This window comes from Pseudophryne corroboree, chromosome 1 (assembly GCF_028390025.1).
Source record: "Pseudophryne corroboree isolate aPseCor3 chromosome 1, aPseCor3.hap2, whole genome shotgun sequence".
NCBI lineage: Eukaryota > Metazoa > Chordata > Amphibia > Anura > Myobatrachidae > Pseudophryne > Pseudophryne corroboree.
Genome location: NC_086444.1, coordinates 833721844 through 833747267, shown reverse-complemented (window position 1 = coordinate 833747267; position 25424 = coordinate 833721844). Strand labels below are relative to the sequence as shown.

Below are 25424 nucleotides of genomic sequence, written 5' to 3'. Positions count from 1 at the left end.
TCTGACTTTGCTTAAGAAGGCAATGACTGTGCCCAATCCTTTACAGTTGTAATCAAGCACTCGGGCAGGACTGTAGAATCCTGTAGGTTGGTTCTAATCAGTTTTTTATGCAACTGGCTGTTTGTGCCTCTGCTAAAATTTGCAGTCAATTTGAACTCACTTGCAATTCATATTAATGGGTCAATAGCACAATCATGTATGTGCCCGCTGTTAAGCTTTATCATTTACAGTATACCCTGGTGTTCCACGTAGGCATCAATTTTGACACAGTTGTTAGTGAAACTTTACCAAGTGGAGCGGTCTATTTAATGCCTGTCGGAGAGGATCCAACAGGTCAGTATCAAATTAGCGGGCATTTCAGACAGGTTTTACCCGTTTTCGACAACACTGATCTGACTTTTATTTTTAAGTTGGATCAGCATTGTCGAAAACGGGCCAAAAACCTGTCGGAACTGGCCGCTAATTTGACAAAACATGTGGATCTGCGGCTAATCCGCAGATCCACGTGTTTTCCGACAAATCGGAAAAATGGCAAACCATTTGAATAGGTCGACTACTGATTCGACCAAAAAAAACAAAAAACAAAAATAAAACTAAACTGCCGTCTTTACGATTTGACGGCAATTCCGACATGCATTGAATAGACCCATATAGGTCTTACCAAATGCTCCCCAAAATGATCCTCCTTTCAAAGGCTACAGATCTCCTCTGACAGCCAAGCTAGCCATAATTATAGGCAGGTCAGAGCAAGCCATAGCAGTGTTAAAGTCCTTGCTTTCAATATGCTCTGTGTTCCTTCCTTACCCTGAAGCATGCATTCTTTTGTCCGCTACCTATAGCATACATTCAGGCCTTTCAAAAATGATCTGCACTCTGATCTCACTATAAGCAGTGTTCTATCACAGAGTGAACCCTGTGGGCTCCAAATAGATTACATAATCCTACAGAAGTGTGCTATGAACAGATGTATGAACTTCACATCACAAAAACATGCATTTGGCTGAAGCTGTAATAAGGCTGCTGAATTAGAATATTGTCTGCATTTCTAAATGCTGATGGAGGCATATTGTTTTTTCAGTTGTACTGAAAAGATCTATTTTGTTTAAGGTCACTGACATTGCAATAAAAAAAAAAAAAAAAATCCCCACAAACAATAATAAGTCTGTTTCCTAAAACTACTTGGCTAATCAGTTTAATCAGCATCAATGAGTTTACTGTGTAGCTTTGCCCAGCTCAGAAGTTTCTACTACTGGCACATGTAAATGGTTTACATTTCACATACTACAAGTACTGTTGATTTTAGGACCAGAATTTAAAGACCTGCTCACTTTTCATCCCTCAATAGCAGCCATTCCTAGATCAGGTTGACCATATTGATATTAAGAAAGAGAGGGGGAGGTAACAGCAACTGAAATATATTTGGGTATTAAGATAACTCAAGTTTCCTAGAATTGGTTGCGGCTAGTTGACAAACTACATTGAATGACATTATATATTTGATTATTGCAGGAGATGATGAAAACACATTCCACCATAAAGTCCTGATTACCGGCTGTCTGTTTCCTTGGTGTGGTGCGGATGGTGTACACAAAGTCAGGGACAGCCCGGCTGCTCAGATGTAGGTGATAGTTCCTAGCTTCATCCAGCAGATCTCTGCATTTCAAGTTCTGTTTGATGAGGTCTTCCTTGGCCACAACAGACATGAGGAATTCAATGGGTAACAAAGGCAGACGAACCTGAGAAGTGGGATTTGGACTTTTTAAAAGGAAAACCCCAAGCAATTAAGAGAGCAACCAAGAAACTAAAGAAACTACTTACACATTATGGCCGCCTGTTCTGCATACACATAAGTCCTGGAAAATTTCTACTTCTAATTACCTGAGACAGTATTTCATGGAGCCATACTTCATGGTGCTGTGGGTTGGCACGGAGCCACTTTATGGATGCACTGTAGACCTGCCTCTCGCTCTCAATGTTAAGGTCCCCAGAAGATAGCAATTTGTGAAGGTGCTGTGGGGACATGGTGACAAAGTCCTCACACTCCACTACCTCTGGGAAATGGTCACAAGCATAGCGGTCAGCCATGTCCATTAAGTCCACACGATTGTGGCTCTCAGCAAAAGCCCTAACTGCCAAGCAGTTAGAAGGGTGAAAATGTAGTTTCATGTATTCACAACAAGCCTTGGCAACTAACTCCACTTGGAGTATACACGCAGCATACAAAAGCGGCTGGACGTTATCAACAGTGAGGGTCACTTGGGATGAATATGCAAACTTCACTAAGTCTTCAATGGCATCACCATCAAAGTCACGTATCTCAATCAATGTTTGTTTTGCTTCTGCCATATCAGAGAGGAACATAGCGCGGAAATATGGTATCACGCAGGCCAACACAAGTTTGTGACATGGAATCAGCTTAGAACCAACCTGTGCAAGTAATGAGAGAACATGGGTCATAAGATTCACGTATTTAGAACAAAATAGATCAAGAAAACAAATATTAATAATTTGCTAGTTTCCTTCTTCATGGCAGGAGAGATCAAGACATTTGGGCAAAGTGAAGGGAGAACAATTTCCTGATTTACATGAATACCGGATACCACTTTGGTAACAAAACAGCAGTTTATTTTCAAACTACTACCATCCATGAACACAACAAAGCTCTTCAGGTCCCCACACCACTGGCAAGTAATCAGATGGTCTATAGATCAGGGCTTGACAAAGAAATATTCTAAAATCTGGGAGCCAGGATGAAAGTGTAGGAGCCAGACCAATTGCCCCCATCACATTACTGAGCAACTCTGTCCCTTCCCCCACTCCCCGGGCAAACCTACACCCACATAACTAAGAGGGTACCAACAAGCAAACCAGCCCCCTGCAGCGACAATGCTGTGCAGCTACATCACAGGCACACAAACCCCCCCCCCCCCACACACACACACATTAATAGGTAGCTTACCCCCACAGCTACACAACTAAGGGAGAACCCACAGGCAAACCACCCCCTCCACAGTCACCCTTGGACAATCCCCCCAACTAAGCAATAATCCCCAGCCACTCATACACCCTCTTAGAGAGCAGACGCCATTCCCCGTGCATGAAATGGCGGCTGCAATACAGGCACGCCTACAAGTCTCTGCTGGCATGACGAGGATCTGCTTCCTCCCTCCCCGCATAATCTGGTAACTGGGCAGCAAAATCTAGGGGCCATGGTGACCTGGCCCCAAGATTTGTCGAGCCCTGCTATAGATGCCTTACTAATAAAATCCGTTCTCATTTGTACCTTTCAAGATAAGTCCCAAATTCATAAACACTGAGGGCCTGATTCTGAGATGGATACAGTGGCAATATTAATGCAAATGGTCGATGTTTTTCAACTTTGCATGTTTTCAATTTGGACAGCGCGTGTGTCAAACAGTGTGTGTGAAGTCACATTATCGATTGAGACACACTGAAATGTGCGGAGCTTATAAGGTATTGCCCACGGGAAGCTATATTGCCACAGTATCTTCCTAAATTATGGACCTGTTATAATCATGCGACTGTGGACAGGAGAGTAATAATATATTGTTAGCATGTTCGCAAACAGACATATCTTAGCTTTAAGAGTTTGGTTTTAAAAGTAAGGGGGGGGGGGTCAAATCTGTTGAGAGACTGTACCTTATTTTCTGCTACCCCCACCCAGCATAAAGTACACTGTTTGCCTTTAACTGTTCTAAACAAATTTAGAATCCAAGATTGCTAGGCCTGGGTATCTTCTAAATGTTGCCCGGCTAAATATTTCACCCCTTAAATGCTAGTCAGGATTGTTAAACCTTTACTACCTGGTAGTATAGAGTGTATACAGTGTTCCTTTGTGATTAAGATAGCTTTTCCCTGGCCTGGATTATAATAAAGTGGTAGCAGCATGAGGGACTGCTTCAATTACCCCTCAAACTGCTAATGGACTGATGGTACGTTCACCTTTCCTTCCTGGACAAGCGTTTTCCAGATGCCCCAAACAAGGGGATTCATCAGAGAAAATGACTTTACCCCAGTCCTCAGAAGTCCAATCCAATACTTTTTGGCAGAATATCAGTCTGTCCCTGATGTTTTTCCTGGAGAGAAGTGGCTTCTTTGCAGCCCTTGTCCGAAGAAGGAAAGGTGAGCACTAGACCTAGCTCAGCAGTTGGTTGACAGAATGCCAGGGCAAATTGCAGAGGTCTTGAAAAAGAAGGGTCAACACTGCAAATATTGACTCTTTGCATAAACTTAATGTACTTGTCAATAAAAGCCTTTGACACTTATGAAATGCTTGTAATTTTACTTCAGTATACCATAGTAACATCTGACAAAAAAAAAGTCTAAATTTAAACGCTGAAGCAGCAAACTTTGTGAAAACCAATAGTTGTGCCATTCTCAAAACTTTTGGCCACGGCTGTACTGTACTGGTATAGTGGACAGCGTTCTGTGAAAAAGTTGCCACTCCAAAGTCTTACATTACACAGGTCCCCACAGCCCCACAGTGTAGAAAGATGCCCAATGTTTCTCATTGTGAGACTGAGCACAGTTTATAGAGGTTGGGTGGCCAAGGGGACTTCACGCCAGAGGTTTCGCTGTTAAATTCGGTGTAGGTCAACTGGGAGGTTTACACTATAACGGAGGAAACATTCTCCTGTTTTAGTGGAAAACCAGTCACTTCATGGGTATTGAAGGAGAAATCCGCTGAACTGTTCTTACTTTGGTATATTTGATGGGCTTTTCTACTCATTACAATAGCCCATTCATTTAATTGGTTTCTGCAAGTAGTGCACATGATGTTGCATGCATTCAAAAATGTACTTGTTAACTTAATACTGCTCCCTTTACTGGAGCTTCTTAGCTTCATGTACTCAGGGTTATTTTTGTTGGGATTCAGAGGATTTTCTTTAGCTAGGACCATGAAATAAATTACTTTTCATTTGAGAGAATAACAAACAAAAACATGGGAAACCTCCCCCAAAACTTCTATACTGCCATGTCAGTACTGGTAGACTGAGTGTAACCTAAATCTAGCTGCATCTTAACATAACAAAAGTATTTATACAACATATATACAACTTCAGTCATATATTGTGACTTTGGAGCTGCTAATACCTATTGCAGACCGCCAGCTATGAACACAGGTTTTTGGCACATGAACGTGCATAACCCGTGTTCATGTGCGGCATGAAAGGTGCCAAGGTTGAAATACCAGGTCGAAAGACCTGGTATTCCAACTCGGGTAGCGAGCAGGTTTGAACACGTGTTCAACACGGCTCGATGTGCGGTGTGAACGGGAGCCGGGTCAATGCGACTCGTTTCCCGTTCACTGTGTGTGGATGGGCGGCAACTGGAGATCATGTGAGCTCCAAGCACCGCCCTCACCATGTTACCACTGACGTCACCAGGAGGCGGGTCGCACCCTGGGAGCTCCCGTGTCAGGCTCCCGGGTGCGACCCGCCTCAGGAGGTCTGAAAGGGTTATAAGTAACTGAGTTTGCAGAGTATCTAGAGATGTTAGGGACATGCCATTATCAGCTTATTTTCTTCATGTTAGAAAGCACAGATGTCAACAGAACCACTTGGTACTCGGGTAAAAAAAATCCAGAGGAAGAGAAAAGTCGCGCTTCAATCCTTGGCAATGTGCCATGATCATAGATGACAGCAGTCAAATATTGCTAGCTGTCATGGGTTGTAGGAAAAATTAGAAATGTCATTAGTTGCAATATACCATCATCTGATGTGAGGCACTTTACAGTCATCAAGGGTGAATGATGTTGTATCCCCTTGTTGGCACTCCGTTTCATACGAACATTCAACTCCTCATCAATAGCTACCCAACTCTGGTGACAGAGGGGGGAAAAAGTAGGGGAAAAAAGTAGCATAGAAAAGTTGCCTTAATTCCATGTTGGTCACCCCACCCACTGCAAACAAGGATTGTTTGCACCTGGGAGCAGGATTTATGGGTTTGTTTAACTGAGAAGGATTAGTCGCTCATGTCAGGGTGTGGCTAAGACTTCTATTAATACTATTAGAGAAAACACTTACAAGATTTACACTCGCTGGTGTTTAGCCCTACATTATTCCATTTACCCCCTGGTATCTGACCTGTGTTAGCACCAATGTGGACACAAAACTACCTTCTTCCACATTTGGTGGGATTGCCAGTACATCTCCGAATTTTGGGATGAGGTTCTGACCCTGGTACGTGGAATTAGTGTTACACCCACTAAAGACCCATTACATGTCTTGCTTCACAAATGTTGCGTGGGGTCTCCAGACCACATAATCAACTTTTGGGCATATTTGAAATGAGGCTAAAATTCTTAATTGCCACAAACTGGAAGCAGTCGGCCAAGACTGCGAAGGCAGATGGCTACTCACCATATGAAGGGTTACAGGGGCTGTGTGTAACTCCCACAGCCGCCGCGGCCCACCCCTCCAAGGGTCCGGACATGCCTCAATTATCTGGACAGCGCTCCTAAGATGGAGCATCGACACCCCGTTCCTGCCCCCCTCCAGATGTTAAACTGCGTTCTGAAGAAAACGCAGTTTAGGAACTTGCACATGCGCGTACCGGCATAGGCGCAGAAATCGCTTCATAGCGATTTTAGCACATCTATGACAGGGCCTGAATCAGCCCCTTGGTCTTGAAGATGTGGCTTCTAGAATGTCCTTCTTTCTTCCATAACCCATCAAGTACTCTGGTGTCACCTATGATTCATCCCCATCTCCCTCTCCCTACACCCCCCCCCCACCTCCAATTATTATATTTATTACGAAAACAGTTAGATATATTTTTCCTGCACCGCACTGAGGCTCCAGGCATCGTGGCTTACAGTTGGTCTTCCTTCTTGTTTACTAGTGTTTTATGCCAGTGTTGTACTGAAAAAAAAAAAGGATTCTAACAGTGGATGTTCTGTTTGTTTAACTATGCATATTGACCTATGTTATTTGTCCTTTGGATCTGGAATTGATGATGGTCACCTGCCATATTCAGTCACAATTGTAACCTGTCCTTTGTATGTTTACTGCTGTCATAAAGAGAATATAAAAAGAGAGTGTTACCTTAAGAGTGACATCACATAGCTCGCCCACTTCATAGAAACGCAGAAGTGAGCTGTGGAAATCCTTCCATGCCTCATCAGCTTCAAAGACAAAGGAGCCATCACTATCACTGTCACTTGTAAATGACTTCTCCTGATGCAACTTCCTTTTACCCTTTGTTTGCTGTGGTTTGGTTTGTCCAGGGAGCATAGATTGCGATGCCATCAGGAGCATGAACAGATCCCAGCAGAGCCAAGGACTTCATATTAATGTGCACAGACAATAAATGCAGCCATCTTGAACTGTAAACATAAAATCCATAACTTTGAGTAAAGGTCACGTAAAATATGAATAGCGCAAAAAATAAGAATTTACTTACCGATAATTCTATTTCTCGTAGTCCGTAGTGGATGCTGGGGACTCCGTCAGGACCATGGGGAATAGCGGCTCCGCAGGAGACAGGGCACAAAAGCAAGCTTTTAGGATCACATGGTGTGTACTGGCTCCTCCCCCTATGACCCTCCTCCAAGCCTCAGTTAGGTACTGTGCCCGGACGAGCGTACACAATAAGGAAGGATCTTGAATCCCGGGTAAGACTCATACCAGCCACACCAATCACACCGTACAACTTGTGATCTGAACCCAGTTAACAGTATGATAACAAAGAAGTAGCCTCTTAAAAAAGATGGCTCACAACAATAATAACCCGATTTTTGTAACAATAACTATGTACAAGTAATGCAGACAATCCGCACTTGGGATGGGCGCCCAGCATCCACTACGGACTACGAGAAATAGAATTATCGGTAAGTAAATTCTTATTTTCTCTAACGTCCTAGTGGATGCTGGGGACTCCGTCAGGACCATGGGGATTATACCAAAGCTCCCAAACGGGCGGGAGAGTGCGGATGACTCTGCAGCACCGAATGAGAGAACTCCAAGTCCTCTTTAGCCAGAGTATCAAATTTGTAAAATTTTACAAACGTGTTCTCCCCTGACCACGTAGCTGCTCGGCAAAGTTGTAATGCCGAGACCCCTCGGGCAGCCGCCCAAGATGAGCCCACCTTCCTTGTGGAGTGGGCTTTTACAGTTTTAGGCTGTGGCAGGCCTGCCACAGAATGTGCAAGTTGAATTGTGCTACAGATCCAACGAGCAATCGTCTGCTTAGACGCAGGAGCACCCATCTTGTTGGGTGCATACAAGATAAACAACGAGTCAGATTTTCTGACTCCAGCTGTCCTTGAAATATATATTTTCAATGCTCTGACAACGTCCAGTAACTTGGAGTCCTCCAAGTCGCTAGTAGCCGCAGGCACCACAATAGGCTGGTTCAAGTGAAAAGCCGAAACCACCTTAGGGAGAAAATGAGGACGTGTCCGCAGTTCTGCCCTGTCCGAATGGAAAATCAGATATGGGCTTTTGTACGATAAAGCCGCCAACTCTGAAACTCTCCTGGCTGAAGCCAGGGCCAATAGCATGGTTACTTTCCATGTAAGATACTTCAAATCTACCGATTTGAGAGGCTCAAACCAATGAGATTTGAGAAATTCCAAAACTACGTTTAGATCCCACGGTGCCACTGGAGGCACAATTGGGGGTTGAATATGTAGTACACCCTTGACAAAAGTTTGTACTTCAGGCACTGAAGCCAATTCTTTCTGGAAGAAGATTGATAAGGCCGAAATTTGAACTTTAATAGACCCCAATTTGAGGCCCATAGACAATCCTGCCTGCAGGAAATGTAGGAATCGACCCAATTGAAATTCTTCCGTTGGGGCCTTCTTGGCCTCACACCACGCAACATATTTTCTCCAAATGCGGTGATAATGTTGTGCGGTCACTTCCTTCCTAGCTTTAATCAAGGTAGGAATAACTTCCTCTGGAATGCCCTTTTCTTTTAGAATCCGGCGTTCAACCGCCATGCCGTCAAACGCAGTCGCGGTAAGTCTTGGAACATACAAGGTCCCTGCTGAAGCAGATCCCTTCTTAGAGGTAGAGGCCACGGATCTTCCGTGAGCATCTCTTGAAGTTCCGGATACCAAGTTCTTCTTGGCCAATCCGGAGCCACTAGTATTGTTCTTACTCCCCTTTTCCGTATAATTCTCAGTACCTTTGGTATGAGAGGCAGAGGAGGAAACACATACACTGACTGGTACACCCACGGTGTTACCAGAGCGTCCACAGCTATTGCCTGAGGGTCTCTTGACCTGGCGCAATATCTGTCCAGTTTTTTGTTGAGGCGAGACGCCATCATGTCCACCTTTGGTTTTTCCCAATGGTTCACAATCATGTGGAAAACTTCCGGATGAAGTCCCCACTCTCCAGGGTGAAGGTCGTGTCTGCTGAGGAAGTCTGCTTCCCAGTTGTCCACTCCCGGGATGAACACTGCTGACAGTGCTATGACATGATTTTCCGCCCAGCGAAGAATCCTTGCAGCTTCTGTCATTGCTCTTCTGCTTCTCGTGCCGCCTTGTCTGTTTACGTGGGCGACTGCCGTGATGTTGTCCGACTGGATCAACACCGGCTGACCCTGAAGCAGCGGTTTCGCCAAGCTTAGAGCATTGTAGATTGCTCTTAGCTCTAGTATATTTATGTGAAGAGACGTCTCCAGGTTTGACCATACACCCTGGAAGTTTCTTCCCTGTGTGACTGCTCCCCAGCCCCGTAGGCTGGCATCCGTAGTCACCAGGACCCAGTCCTGTATGCCGAACCTGCGGCCCTCTAACAGATGGGCACTCTGCAACCACCACAGGAGAGACAACCTTGTCCTTGGTGACAGTGTTATCCGCTGATGCATGTGCAGATGCGATCCGGACCATTTGTCCAGCAGATCCCACTGAAATATTCGTGCATGGAATCTGCCGAATGGAATTGCTTCGTAAGAAGCCACCATCTTTCCCAGGACTCTTGTGCATTGATGTACTGACACATTTCCTGGTTTTAGGAGGTTCCTGACAAGTTCGGATAACTCCCTTGCTTTCTCCTCCGGGAGAAACATCTTTTTCTGAACCGTGTCCAGAATCATTCCCAGGAACAGCAGACGTGTTGTCGGGGACAATTGAGATTTTGGAAGATTCAGAATCCACCCGTGTTGTTGAAGCACTACTTGGGTTAGTGCTACACCGACTTCCAGCTGTTCTCTGGACTTTGCCCTTATCAGGAGATCGTCCAAGTAAGGGATAATTAATACGCCTTTTCTTCGTAGAAGAACCATCATTTCGGTCATTACCTTGGTAAAGACCCGAGGTGCCGTGGACAACCCAAACGGCAGCGTTTGAAACTGATAATGACAGTCTTGTATCACGAACCTGAGATACCCTTGGTGTGAGGGGTAAATTGGGACATGCAGATAAGCATCTTTTATGTCCAGGGACACCATGAAGTCCCCTTCTTCCAGATTCGCTATCACTGCTCTTAGTGACTCCATCTTGAACTTGAATTTCTGTATGTACAGGTTCAAGGATTTCAGATTTAGAATAGGTCTTACCGAACCGTCCGGCTTCGGTACCACAAATAGTGTGGAATAATACCCCTTTCCCTGTTGTAGGAGGGGTACCTTGACTATCACCTGCTGAGAATACAGCTTGTGAATGGCTTCCAATACCGTCGCCCTTTCTGAGGGAGACGTTGGTAAAGCAGACTTTAGGAAACGGCGAGGGGGAGATCTTTCGAATTCCAACATGTAACCCTGAGATACTATCTGCAGGATCCACGGGTCCACCTGTGAGCGAGCCCACTGATTGCTGAAAATCTTTAGTCGACCCCCCACCGCTCCTGAGTCCGCTTGTAAAGCCCCAGCGTCATGCTGATGGCTTTGTAGAACCCGGGGCGGGCTTCTGGTCCTGGGCAGGGGCTGCTTGCTGCCCTCTCTTACCCTTTCCTCTGCCTCGTGGCAGATAAGACTGTCCTTTTGCCCGCTTGTTTTTATAGGAGCGAAAGGACTGCGGCTGAAAAGACGGTGTCTTTTTCTGTTGGGAGGGGGTCTGAGGTAAAAAAGTGGATTTGCCGGCAGTTGCCGTGGCCACCAGATCCGATAGACCAACCCCAAATAATTCCTCTCCTTTATATGGCAATACTTCCATATGCCTTTTGGAATCCGCATCACCTGACCACTGTCGCGTCCATAAACTTCTTCTGGCAGATATGGACATCGCACTTACTCTCGATGCCAGAGTGCAAACATCCCTCTGAGCATCTCGCATATAAAGAAACGCATCCTTTAATTGCTCTAGAGTCAATAAAATACTGTCCCTATCCAGGGTATCAATATTTTCAGTCAGGGAATCCAACCACACTACCCCAGCACTGCACATCCAGGCTGAGGCTATTGCTGGTCGGAGTATAACACCAGTATGCGTGTATATACTCTTCAGGGTAGTTTCCAGCCTCCTATCTGCTGGATCCTTGAGGGCGGCCGTATCTGGAGACGGCAACGCCACTTGTTTTGATAAACGTGTGAGCGCTTTATCCACCCTAGGGGGTGTTTCCCAGCGCGCCCTAACCTCTGGTGGGAAAGGGTATAATGCCAATAACTTCTTAGAAATTAGCAGTTTTCTATCTGGGTTAACCCACGCTTCATCACACACGTCGTTCAATTCCTCTGATTCTGGAAAAGCTACAGGTAGTTTTTTCACCCCCCCACATAATACCCCTTTTTGAGGTACCTGCAGTATCAGAGATCTGCAAAGCCTCCTTCATTGCCGTGATCATATAACGTGTGGCCCTATTGGAAAATACGTTTGTTTCTTCACCGTCGACACTAGATTCATCTGTGTCGGTACCTGTGTCGACTGACTGAGGTAAGGGACGTTTTACAGCCCCTGACGGTGTCTGAGACGCCTGAGCAGGTACTAACTGGTTTTCCGGCCGTCTCATTTCGTCAACTGACTTTTGTAATGTACTAACATTATCACGTAATTCCATAATTAAAGCCATCCATTCCGGTGTCGACTCCCTAGGGGGTGACATCACCATTACCGGCAATTGCTCCGCCTCCACACCAACATCGTCCTCATACATGTCGACACACACGTACCGACACACAGCAGACACACAGGGAATGCTCTTATCGAAGACAGGACCCCACTAGCCCTTTGGGGAGACAGAGGGAGAGTTTGCCAGCACACACCAAAAGCGCTATAAAATGTATATAAACAACCCTAAAAGGTGTTGTATAAATATCGCCAAAATATGCCCCCCTTCTCTTTGTTACCCTGTTTCTGTAGTGCAGTGCAGGGGAGAGTCCTGGGAGCCTTCCTCACAGCGGAGCTGAGCAGGAAAATGGCGCTGTGTGCTGAGGAGAATAAGCCCCGCCCCCTTTTCGGCGGGCTTTTCTCCCGGGTTTTGAGATATCTGGCCTGGGTTAAATACATACATATAGCCTCAATGGCTATATGTGATGTATTCTTTGCCATCAAAGGTATTAAATATTGCTGCCCAGGGCGCCCCCAGCAGCGCCCTGCACCCTCCGTGACCGTTCAGTGTGAAGTGTGTAGCAACAATGGCGCACAGCTGCAGTGCTGTGCGCTACCTTCATGAAGGCTGAAGAGCCTTCTGCCGCCTGTTTCCGGACCCTCGATCTTCAGCATCTGTAAGGGGGATCGGCGGCGCGGCTCCGGGACGAACCCCAGGGTGACCTGTGTTCCGACTCCCTCTGAAGCTATGTCCAGTAGCCTAAGACTCCAATCCATCCTGCACGCAGGTGAGTTGAAAATCTCTCCCCTAAGTCCCTCGATGCAGTGAGCCTGTTGCCAGCAGGACTCACTGAAAATAATAAACCTAAAAACTTTTTCTAAGCAGCTCTTTAGGAGAGCCACCTAGATTGCACCCTGCTCGGACGGGCACAAAAACCTAACTGAGGCTTGGAGGAGGGTCATAGGGGGAGGAGCCAGTACACACCATGTGATCCTAAAAGCTTGCTTTTGTGCCCTGTCTCCTGCGGAGCCGCTATTCCCCATGGTCCTGACGGAGTCCCCAGCATCCACTAGGACGTTAGAGAAATTATTTGTTTTTGCATATTGGAATGCAAATTCTTAAAATGACCGTTATACTGCCCTCTTAATACAATATGCCCATGTGCAGATTTTAGTATTTACAGAATGGCAAAGTAATTATGTAAGAGACAAACAATGAACAGGTTTTTTTTATACCTCATTTAGACAAAATTTAGCATGTGATCTCCAAGCGCCATCACCAATCTGGCAATATGCCAGGTTGTAAAGTGCAGCGGTGTGGGGCCTGAGGAGGGTCATGCCTGGGAAGCTCTGCGACCCTCATCGCCGCACTGCCCTGCCCTCTTAATACAATATGCCCATGTGCAGATTTTAGTATTTACAGAATGGCAAAGTAATTATGTAAGACACAAACAATGAAAAGGTTTTTTTTATACCTCTTTTAGACCAAATTTAGCATGTGATCTCCAAGCGCCGTCACCAACCTGGCAATATGCCAGGTTGGAAAGTGCAGCGGTGAGGGGCCTGAGGCGGGTCACGCCTGGGAAGCTCTGCGACCCTCATCGCCGCACTTTTCTAACCTGTCATATTGCCCGGTTTGTGACGTCAGCGGTGACGGCACTTGGAGATCACATGATCTCCAAACGCCGCCCATACATACACTGTCAGCACAGCTTGCCGGGTTGAACTACCGAGTTGGAATAACGGGTCACTCAACCCAGATTATTCCAAATGGGCCCTCTTACATTAAACAGCAAAATGGTTTATGCATGCTCATGTGCAATAACCCGTGTTACAAGCTGGCGGTGTAAAAGGGGTATAACTGACACACTAATACCCCTTTCACACTGCCAATGCCGGATCCCACCCGGGAATTGGAAACGGATCCTTCCCGGGTGGGATCTGCCATCGACCCGGGAGCCCATTTGCGCAACCATTGCACGGTATTCAACCAGGGAATAACACTGCTTTATACCCAGGTTGAATAGCCGGGTCAGGCGACCCGGGATTTCGGCTATGGCACTTTCACACCGCACGCTGACCCGTGTCAACCCGGCAATATGCCGGGTCGATACCGGGTTATTTGTGCGGTGTGAAAGGGGTATAATAGACCAAAGCAACAAGCTATATAAATGTGCATCTTATACCCCTTTCACACAAAAAGTAAAATTACCAGGTAGTTCTACTCTGTAATTTGCTGATCAACACGGGCCATTTTTCCGTGTGAAAGTGTCAACCCGGGTTAAAATTACCGGGACTTCGACCCAGGAATTTCGACCCGAGTTGACCTCTTCACACAGATGAAATACCCGTATTGATCTGCAAATTACCTGGTAGAAATTCTTGACCCGGTAATTTGCTTGTCTGTGTGAAAGGGGGTGGGGAGGGGGGTGTCAGGCACGGACTGGCACAAACGACCCAGCACTCAGCACTCAAATGCCGGGTAAAAGTCGGAATTTTCAGACATTTCTGTCTGAAAAGGAGTATTACAGTTCTAGGATTATAAAGAAACCAAAGCAGTCAATTTGTATGACTAGACAGGAAAAACAGGTTTACTTGCTCGCTATTTAGCCAGTAACTATGGAAACCTTTAGTAATGAGCTGGATGTCGATATGGGACTCTGGTATATTGTCCCTCTTATAGCTTGTGAGAACATACTACTCAATTTGCAATACTGTTCACATACTCATTGTGTTCCACATATTTGGAAGCATTCAGTTGACATTATAACCTTATTCCTTTGCAAAAACAGACTTTCTGAGCTGGAAGCACAACCTTTGTAATAAAATATGCTGCTTTATGAAATTACATAAGAATACGGGGCAATGTTTTGTTTTGTTTTGCTTCAGAGTATATAAAAAAGACAACACGCACACTACAGAGGAAATTCAGCACTGGAGATATTTTAGATAAATCAGTGATATTGTTTTTTTTTCTCCTATGCAAAAGAAAAATGTATTAAATGTTCAGGTAGTAGGACAGTCTGAAATGGCTGATAACCAAAAAGCAATAGCTTGAGCCTAACTGTATAGCAAATGAAAATACAATGTCTAACTTCCCCATTTCCGCAAATGTTGCGTGACTTTATTTTTAACACGTGTGATGGTTGTAGTGTATCATTCAAGGCCTCTCCTATTTCCAACCTGTTTAGGCGCCTATGTATTAATATGCGCACCACTTTTGTGATTAACAATCCATTTTGCAGCGGATATTTTCATTTTAAAGAAAATATATACGCTATGTACCAAGTTTAACTCACGGGGACAGTGTAGCGATAACCGCTGTCCCTGCAAGTTACTTCCCAGGTATTTTTAAGGAGTTTTTCACACTTGTGAGAGTCCTCCGGGAACTCTGACACAGCGCATGTGCACAGTGTCAGTTTCCGGAATCGGAGATGGACAGAGGCTGCAGGAGAGGGATCGGAAGCGCTCTCCCCTGCTAGTACGCCTCCAAAGGCAGTTTACGCCATCTTCACATGGTGCAAGCTAATGAGTTACACAAGGTGGAAAGCTGCTCAATCAGATTGTAATGTCACTCAGGTGCTAAAAGGGGAGGGGTAATTCTGTGTAGGAAAAAAACAAAACTGTATTCCCTAATGCACACCGAGTGAATAATATTACTATATAATAATAGTCAGATTATACGGAGATCTTAGTTGCGTATATCTGCAGATATAGGGTTAAGCCCCCAGGCCGATCGACAAGGCTTCTCCGTCACTGGGGGTCCCTAATACTAGGTATGGGCCTGGGGCGCAGGACCCCACAATGTCGGCACAGGTCGGCCACCCCAGGTCAGCACACAGGTGAAAATTAATAGGGGTTAATAAGAAGCACAGAAGTGCTATGTAAGTGGTGTGATTAAAATAATATATACAAAGTGATAGGAAAAATAATAAGTGTTAATAAAGTGTTAGGGTGTGCCGACCTGCAGCAGCCCACCCATACCGACACAGGGGCCACTGCACCCCACACCCACCCCATAAATAATTACATATATATATCTGGGTTAAATTCCCAGTGTAAGGCCACATGGTAATGGCACCTACAGCATCTGAGAGCCAGCTTACCTGGGGATACCCCTGACTTCCCCTATGGCACTACTAGAATCAGTAATCCCTCCTAATGCTGACCCATTTGTGCCTCTCTATATACAATACACAAGGTGGAAAGCTGCTCAATCAGATTGTAATGTCACTCAGGTGCTAAAAGGGGAGGGGTAATTCTGTGTAGGAAAAAAAAAAAAAAACTGTATTCCCTAATGCACACCGAGTGAATAATATTACTATATAATAATAGTCAGATAATACGGAGATCTTAGTTGCGTATATCTGCAGATATAGGGTTAAGCCCCCAGGCCGATCGACAAGGCTTCTCCGTCACTGGGGGTCCCTAATACTAGGTATGGGCCTGGGGCGCAGGACCCCACAATGTCGGCACAGGTCGGCCACCCCAGGTCAGCACACAGGTGAAAATTAATAGGGGTTAATAAGAAGCACAGAAGTGCTATGTAAGTGGTGTGATTAAAATAATATATACAAAGTGATAGGAAAAATAATAAGTGTTAATAAAGTGTTAGGGTGTGCCGACCTGCAGCAGCCCACCCATACCGACACAGGGGCCACTGCACCCCACACCCACCCCATAAATAATTACATATATATATCTGGGTTAAATTCCCAGTGTAAGGCCACATGGTAATGGCACCTACAGCATCTGAGAGCCAGCTTACCTGGGGATACCCCTGACTTCCCCTATGGCACTACTAGAATCAGCAATCCCTCCTAATGCTGACCCATTTGTGCCTCTCTATATACAATACACAAGGTGGAAAGCTGCTCAATCAGATTGTAATGTCACTCAGGTGCTAAAAGGGGAGGGGTAATTCTGTGTAGGAAAAAAAAAAAACTGTATTCCCTAATGCACACCGAGTGAGCTAATGAGGCAAACTCTGGAAAGTTTTGCTGCAATCTGCAGCACTACTAAGCCTTTGACAGGGGGTTTCTGTGTAATCTCCTGCAATAGGCTATTAATACTTACAATTCCTAAAATGATGCAGAAACAGTTGTTTATATGAAATACATTGGCATATAGGTCCCTTAGTACTTGAAAAAGAAGCAATAAATAGTTTTCATTTTCATGCTCAGGAATACAACTCCTGCATGCAATAATGAGCCCTGCATCGCACAAACACATGCAGGCGTCAACTGGTGAATCAAATGTAGATTAAAGGGTGTGGTTGTAAATGATGGTACCTCTACAGGGCTGTATTTAGAGACAATTGTTTGTGTAAACATGATGCAATCTAGTCTCATTAAGAAGGGTATTTATCAAAGCTTGGCAAAAGATAAAGTGGAGAGACTTAAGGCCCATACACACTTGCCGAGAAAATGAGCGACGCCGCTCATTTTCCCCCTTCCTGAGCGATGTCGCTCATTTTCTTGGCCAGTGTGTGTGCCGCCAGCGACGACTGATGTGCAGCCCCGCGTGTCAGCAACGATAGTCGCTGTCGGCAGTGCAGGCAGCTCAATTTGGACTGTCGTCCAGGAGCTGCATGAATGGCCGGCGGCTATGTGACGTCACAGTGTGTACGTGTGGCCGCTGACCACCCAGGCCGGGAGGGGAAACACTAGACGTAGTCGCTCAGAGCGACATTGTCTAGTATGTATGAACCATTAGAAACTAATTGATTAGTACTTTATATCATTTGACAGGCTATTGCCCAGATTTATCATTGAGTGATAATTGCACGGTGATAAAGTACCAACCAATCAACTCCTAACAGCCATTTTTTAAACACAGCAGTTAGGGTGTGTACACACGGTGAGATATTTTCTTTCGATTTTGACTATGTAGTCAAAATCGCAAGAAAAGTTAGTGCAGATCGCAAGGTGAAAGTCACCTTGCGATCCCGATGTGCGGTCCCGCCAGGTCGGCATCGCAAGAAAAGATAGACTGTGCAGGAAAGTCAATCCTTGCTAGATCGGTGTACTATCTTCTAGTGCATCTCACATAAGCCAAAATCGTAAGCACACAGTCCATATCTCAAGAAAAGTTAGTCAAAATCTGTGCTATCTGGGCTCCAGGGAGTTCAAGGGAACTCGCAAGTGAAAAATAAGATTTTACTTACCGATAAATCTATTTCTCGTAGTCCGTAGTGGATGCTGGGGACTCCGTCAGGACCATGGGGATTAGCGGCTCCGCAGGAGACAGGGCACAAAAATAAAGCTTTAGGATCAGGTGGTGTGCACTGGCTCCTCCCCCTATGACCCTCCTCCAAGCCTCAGTTAGGATACTGTGCCCGGACGAGCGTACACAATAAGGAAGGATTTTGAATCCCGGGTAAGACTCATACCAGCCACACCAATCACACCGTACAACTTGTGATCTGAACCCAGTTAACAGTATGACAACGTAGGAGCCTCTGAACAGACGGCTCACAACAAGAACAACCCGATTTTTTTGTAACAATAACTATGTACAAGTATTGCAGACAATCCGCACTTGGGATGGGCGCCCAGCATCCACTACGGACTACGAGAAATAGATTTATCGGTAAGTAAAATCTTATTTTCTCTAACGTCCTAGTGGATGCTGGGGACTCCGTCAGGACCATGGGGATTATACCAAAGCTCCCAAACGGGCGGGAGAGTGCGGATGACTCTGCAGCACCGAATGAGAGAACTCAAGGTCCTCTTTAGCCAGGGTATCAAATTTGTAGAATTTTACAAACGTGTTCTCCCCCGACCACGTAGCTGCTCGGCAGAGTTGTAATGCCGAGACCCCTCGGGCAGCCGCCCAGGATGAGCCCACCTTCCTTGTGGAATGGGCCTTGACAGATTTAGGCTGTGGCAGGCCTGCCACAGAATGTGCAAGTTGAATTGTGCTACAAATCCAACGAGCAATCGTCTGCTTAGAAGCAGGAGCACCCAGCTTGTTGGGTGCATACAGTATAAACAGCGAGTCAGATTTTCTGACTCCAGCCGTCCTTGAAATATATATTTTCAATGCCCTGACAACGTCCAGCAACTTGGAATCCTCCAAATCGCTAGTAGCCGCAGGCACCACAATAGGCTGGTTCAGGTGAAACGCTGACACCACCTTAGGCAGAAAATGAGGACGCGTCCGCAGTTCTGCCCTGTCCGAATGGAAAATCAGATATGGGCTTTTATACGATAAAGCCGCCAATTCTGACACTCTCCTGGCTGAAGCCAGGGCCAGTAGCATGGTTACTTTCCATGTAAGATATTTCAAATCCGCCGATTTGAGTGGCTCAAACCAATGGGATTTGAGAAAATCCAAAACTACATTAAAGGTCCCACGGAGCCACTGGGGGCACAACCGGGGGCTGTATATGTAGTACTCCTTTTACAAAAGTCTGGACTTCAGGAACTGAAGCCAATTCTTTCTGGAAGAAAATCGACAGGGCCGAAATTTGAACCTTAATGGACCCCAACTTGAGGCCCATAGACAATCCTGTTTGCAGGAAATGTAGGAATCGACCCAATTGAAATTCCTCCGTGGGGGCCTTCCTGGCCTCACACCACGCAACATATTTTCTCCAAATGCGGTGATAATGTTGTGCAGTCACCTCCTTCCTGGCTTTAACCAGTGTAGGAATGACCTCTTCTGGAATGCCTTTTTCCCTTAGAATTCGGCGTTCAACCGCCACGCCGTCAAACGCAGCCGCGGTAAGTCTTGGAATAGACACGGTCCCTGCTGAATCAGGTCCCGTCTTAGAGGTAGAGGCCACGGATTTTCCGTGAGCATCTCCTGAAGTTCCGGGTACCAAGTTCTTCTTGGCCAATCCGGAGCCACGAGTATCGTTCTTACTCCCCTTTGCCGTATAATTCTCAGTACTTTGGGTATGAGAGGCAGAGGAGGAAACACATACACTGACTGGAACACCCACGGTGTTACCAGAGCGTCCACAGCTATTGCCTGAGGGTCTCTTGACCTGGCGCAATACCTGTCCAGTTTTTTGTTGAGGCGAGACGCCATCATATCCACCTTTGGTTTTTCCCAACGGTTCACAATCATGTGGAAGACTTCTGGATGAAGTCCCCACTCTCCCGGGTGTAGATCGTGTCTGCTGAGGAAGTCTGCTTCCCAGTTGTCCACTCCCGGAATGAACACTGCTGACAGTGCTATCACATGATCTTTCGCCCAGCGAAGAATCCTTGCAGCTTCTGCCATTGCTCTCCTGCTTCTTGTGCCGCCCTGTCTGTTTACGTGGGCGACTGCCGTGATGTTGTCCGACTGGATCAACACCGGCTGACCCTGAAGCAGGGGTTTTGCCAGGCTTAGAGCATTGTAAATCGCTCTTAGCTCCAGTATATTTATGTGAAGAGACATCTCCAGGCTTGACCATACTCCCTGGAAGTTTCTTCCCTGTGTGACCGCTCCCCAGCCTCTCAGACTGGCATCCGTGGTCACCAGGACCCAGTCCTGTATGCCGAATCTGCGGCCTTCTAACAGATGAGCACTCTGTAACCACCACAGAAGAGACACCCTTGTCCGTGGCGATAAGGTTATCCGCTGATGCATCTGCAGATGCGATCCGGACCATTTGTCCAGCAGATCCCACAGAAAAGTTCGTGCGTGGAATCTGCCGAATGGGATTGCTTCGTAAGAAGCCACCATCTTTCCCAGGACTCTTGTGCATTGATGCACAGACACTTTTCCTGGTTTTAGGAGGTTCCTGACAAGTTCGGATAACTCCTTGGCTTTCTCCTCCGGAAGAAACACCTTTTTCTGAACCGTGTCCAGAATCATTCCCAGGAACAGCAGACGTGTTGTCGGGGTCAACTGAGATTTTGGAAAATTCAGAATCCACCCGTGTTGTTGCAGCACTACTTGGGTTAGTGCTACTCCGTCCTCCAGCTGTTCTCTGGACCTTGCCCTTATCAGGAGATCGTCCAAGTAAGGGATAATTAATACGCCTCTTCTTCGCAGAAGAATCATCATTTCGGCCATTACCTTGGTAAAGACCTGAGGTGCCGTGGACAATCCAAACGGCAGCGTCTGAAACTGATAATGACAGTTTTGCACCACGAACCTGAGGTACCCTTGATGTGAAGGGCAAATTGGGACATGCAGGTAAGCATCTTTTATGTCCAGGGACACCATAAAGTCCCCTTCTTCCAGATTCGCTATCACTGCTCTGAGTGATTCCATCTTGAACTTGAATTTTTGTATGTACAGGTTCAAAGATTTCAGATTTAGAATAGGTCTTACCGAGCCGTCCGGCTTCGGTACCACAAATAGCGTGGAGTAATACCCCTTTTCCTGTTGTAGGAGGGGTACCTTGACTATCACCTGCTGAGAAAACAGCTTGTGAATGGCTTCCAATACCGTCGCCCTGTCTGAGGGAGACGTTGGCAAAGCAGACTTTAGGAACCGGCGAGGGGGAGACTTCTCGAATTCCAACCTGTAACCCTGAGATACTACCTGCAGGATCCAGGGGTCCACCTGTGAGCAAGCCCACTGCGCGCTGAAATTCTTGAGTCGACCCCCCACCGTTCCTGAGTCCGCTTGTAAAGCCCCAGCGTCATGCTGAGGGCTTTGCAGAACCCGCGGAGGGCTTCTGTTCCTGGGAAGGAGCTGCTTGCTGCCCTCTCTTACCCTTTCCTCTGCCTCGGGGCAGATATGACTGTCCTTTTTCCCGCTTCTTATAGGACCGAAAGGACTGCGGCTGAAAAGACGGTGTCTTTTTCTGTTGGGAGGGGGTCTGAGGTAAAAAGGTGGATTTCCCGGCAGTTGCCGTGGCCACCAAATCCGATAGACCGACGCCAAATAATTCCTCCCCTTTATACGGCAATACTTCCATATGCCGTTTGGAATCCGCATCACCTGACCACTGTCGTGTCCATAAACTTCTTCTGGCAGATATGGACATCGCACTTACTCTCGATGCCAGAGTGCAAATATCCCTCTGAGCATCTCGCATATAAAGAAAAGCATCCTTTAATTGCTCTAAAGTCTGTAAAATACTGTCCCTATCCAGGGTATCAATATTTTCAGTCAGGGAATCCGACCAGACCACCCCAGCACTGCACATCCAGGCTGAGGCGATGGCTGGTCGCAGTATAACACCAGTATGTGTGTATATACTTTTTAGGGTAGTTTCCAGCCTCCTATCAGCTGGATCCTTGAGGGCGGCCGTATCAGGAGACGGTAACGCCATTTGTTTTGATAAGCGTGTGAGCGCCTTATCCACCTTAGGGGGTGTTTCCCAGCGCGCCCTAACCTCTGGCGGGAAAGGGTATAATGCCAATAACTTTTTTGAAATTAGCACTTTTCTATCTGGGTTAACCCACGCTTCATCACATACATCATTCAATTCCTCTGATTCAGGAAAAACTACAGGTAGTTTTTTCACCCCCCACATAATACCCCTTTTTGTGGTACTTGTAGTATCAGAGATATGCAAAGCCTCCTTCATTGCCGTGATCATATAACGTGTGGCCCTACTGGAAAATACGTTTGTTTCTTCACCGTCGACACTAGATTCAGTGTCCGTGTCTGGGTCTGTGTCGACCGACTGAGGTAAAGGGCGTTTTACAGCCCCTGACGGTGTCTGAGACGCCTGGGCAGGTACTAACTGGTTTTCCGGCCGTCTCATGTCGTCAACTGATTTTTGTAATGTGCTGACATTATCACGTAATTCCATAAACAAAGCCATCCATTCCGGTGTCGACTCCCTGGGGGGTGACATCACCATTACCGGCAATTGCTCTGCCTCCACACCAACATCGTCCTCATACATGTCGACACACACGTACCGACACACAGCAGACACACAGGGAATGCTCTATTGAAGACAGGACCCCACTAGCCCTTTGGGGAGACAGAGGGAGAGTTTGCCAGCACACACCCAAGCGCTATAATATATATGGGAACAACCCTATATAAGTGTTGTATCCTTATAGCAGCTTAAATATAGTAATATCGCCAAAAAAAGTGCCCCCCCTCTCTGTTTTACCCTGTTTCTGTAGTGCAGTGCAGGGGAGAGTCCTGGGAGCCTTCCTCACAGCGGAGCTGAGCAGGAAAATGGCGCTGTGTGCTGAGGAGAATAAGCCCCGCCCCCTATTTCGGCGGGCTCTTCTCCGGAGTTTGTGAGATCTGGCAGGGGTTAAATACATCCATATAGCCTCAAGGGCTATATGTGATGTATTTTTTAGCCATAAAAAGGTATTATACATTGCTGCCCAGGGCGCCCCCCCAGCACCCTGCACCCTCCGTGACCGCTGTGTGAAGTGTGCTGACAACAATGGCGCACAGCTGCAGTGCTGTGCGCTACCTCAGGAAGACTGAAAAGTCTTCTGCCGCCTGCTTCTGGACCTCTTCCATCTTCGGCATCTGCAAGGGGGGTCGGCGGCGCGGCTCCGGGACCGGACTCCATGGCTGGGCCTGTGTTCGATCCCTCTGGAGCTAATGGTGTCCAGTAGCCTAAGAAGCCAATCCATCCTGCACGCAGGTGAGTTGACTTCTCTCCCCTAAGTCCCTCGATGCAGTGAGCCTGTTGCCAGCAGGACTCACTGAAAATAAAAAACCTAAAAACTTTTTCTAAGCAGCTCTTTAGGAGAGCCACCTAGATTGCACCCTGCTCGGACGGGCACAAAAACCTAACTGAGGCTTGGAGGAGGGTCATAGGGGGAGGAGCCAGTGCACACCACCTGATCCTAAAGCTTTATTTTTGTGCCCTGTCTCCTGCGGAGCCGCTAATCCCCATGGTCCTGACGGAGTCCCCAGCATCCACTAGGACGTTAGAGAAATCGGGCATAGCAAGGATCTCACCGTGTGTACACACCCTTAGGAGCTGATTGGCTGGTACTTTATCACAGTGCAATTTATCACTCTCCAAGGCTTCATAAATCTGGGCATTTGTTTGAAAAGTGTCAGTTATGAGCAGATTGGTTGATATATGTTGCTATGTACTAACAGCCAAATGCGCAAAGGCTAATTGGCACTGCAAATGACAGTCCCAGTTATTATCCATGGGGACTGAGGCCTGACCCTATATGTACTAAACATGGAACTTTTTCTAACATGTGAAAGACTCCTCTGATATGCTAGAGATGTAACTGGCAGGGACAGCGCTAATCACTACCACTGTGCCTGTGAATTAAAGATATTACACGGAAGGGGAAATTTTGTTGAAAGTGAAAAAGTCTGTAGTAATACGGGCCGTCAATAATAGCGATTATTAATACATAGGCCACGGAGACTTCAAATTGAGAATTTAAAAAAATTATTCAGGACACCCATTTCTTTGAAGGTAGTTTGATAGGTAGGTGTACTGCGTTCTGTTGATCAGAAAAGCTATATGCATACTTTGTGCTGTTAATAGTACTGCTACAGAGGAAATGAATGCATGCATCTTCATAGTAAAATGAATCCATGTAAAAAGATACATTTACCAAGGATAAGCATCACATAACCCACGTCTTGTTGTTAACTACCACATAGACAACAACAACCAGGCACAGATCAGACTAGCACTACTGCAAACCACACTCACAGTCACTCTATAGCACATATCTAAATGGTTGGTTGGTTGATTGACTTGAATGGACAATTTTGTAAACTGCCTTAAAACCATAAGAACAAGCCCCACTGGAGCAGCGTCACACAGTGCTGTGTACCTGTATAAGAGATGCTCGGATTACTTGGTGGCTATTGCAGTAGATAAGCCGAAGGCTCATTAGTAACTTACTGAGAGTGTGATGGGATATGCAATAGGGATGAATGAGAGCAGCTCGCTACCATAGGCTCACATGCACCCCCTTCCCCTGTATATACACAGAGCGTGAAGCAGGGACAGGGGAGAATGCAGCTATACACAGGGGTACAGGGAAAAGAGACTCCGCACTCCCTATAGTACACATATTAGTATACACTCCTAGTACACAACCACCTACCTCTCTGTTTTCCTCGCAGCTGCTTATGCCGTCTTCTACTTAACAGCCCGCCTCCTTCCCGTGTTTAGTGTCAGTGAGCATGGGCCTTCGAGTCACACCTCCTAAGCGAGTGCCGGGCGTCCATCTTTGTTGTGGGCAGGGACCAGACTACTTCAGGCCCTAAAGGAAATTCTTGTAGAACAAATCATTTAATAACATATCGTTTGAACATGAAACACAGTACGCCTCAGATTGCTGTCTATATGCTGTAAATGTTGCTGTCAGACAGATATGTTTATTACATGGCAATTGCCCTAACTTTCCAATATTTGTTTCAGGTTTTAATGATCAATCCCTATTAGGAAGGAATGTTTATATCTGGCGACTGGCGCTGAAGTGGACTCGTTTTTCAGTATTGACCATCTACTGTATTTGCTATAGCATAGAATGTGATGCCTATATTTCTGCATGTCAGGTACAATTCTTCTTGCCATCCATTCTTGTTCTCTGGGTTTTAAAAATAAAAC

The 25424-nt window shown here is 46.2% G+C and overlaps 1 protein-coding gene across 3 annotated transcripts in view; it reads right to left on the bottom strand.

Annotated features, from left to right (window-relative positions):
* KLHL8 (kelch like family member 8) overlaps positions 1 to 25026 on the bottom strand; it is an 81836-nt gene extending 56810 nt beyond the window's left edge. The window contains exons 1-4 of one of the 3 annotated variants that reach the window (XM_063919860.1): positions 24919 to 25026; positions 7068 to 7348; positions 1879 to 2427; positions 1550 to 1736 (exon numbers count right to left, since the gene is read on the bottom strand). In XM_063919860.1, coding sequence (XP_063775930.1) covers positions 1550 to 1736; positions 1879 to 2427; positions 7068 to 7280 — 949 coding nt within the window. In that variant the 5' untranslated portion in view covers positions 7281 to 7348; positions 24919 to 25026. Of the gene's footprint in view, positions 1 to 1549; positions 1737 to 1878; positions 2428 to 7067; positions 7349 to 24713; positions 24854 to 24918 lie in introns of those variants that run through there. The other 2 variants (XM_063919851.1, XM_063919856.1) reach the window with 2 other exon arrangements.
* Positions 25027 to 25424: the final 398 nt, after the last annotated feature.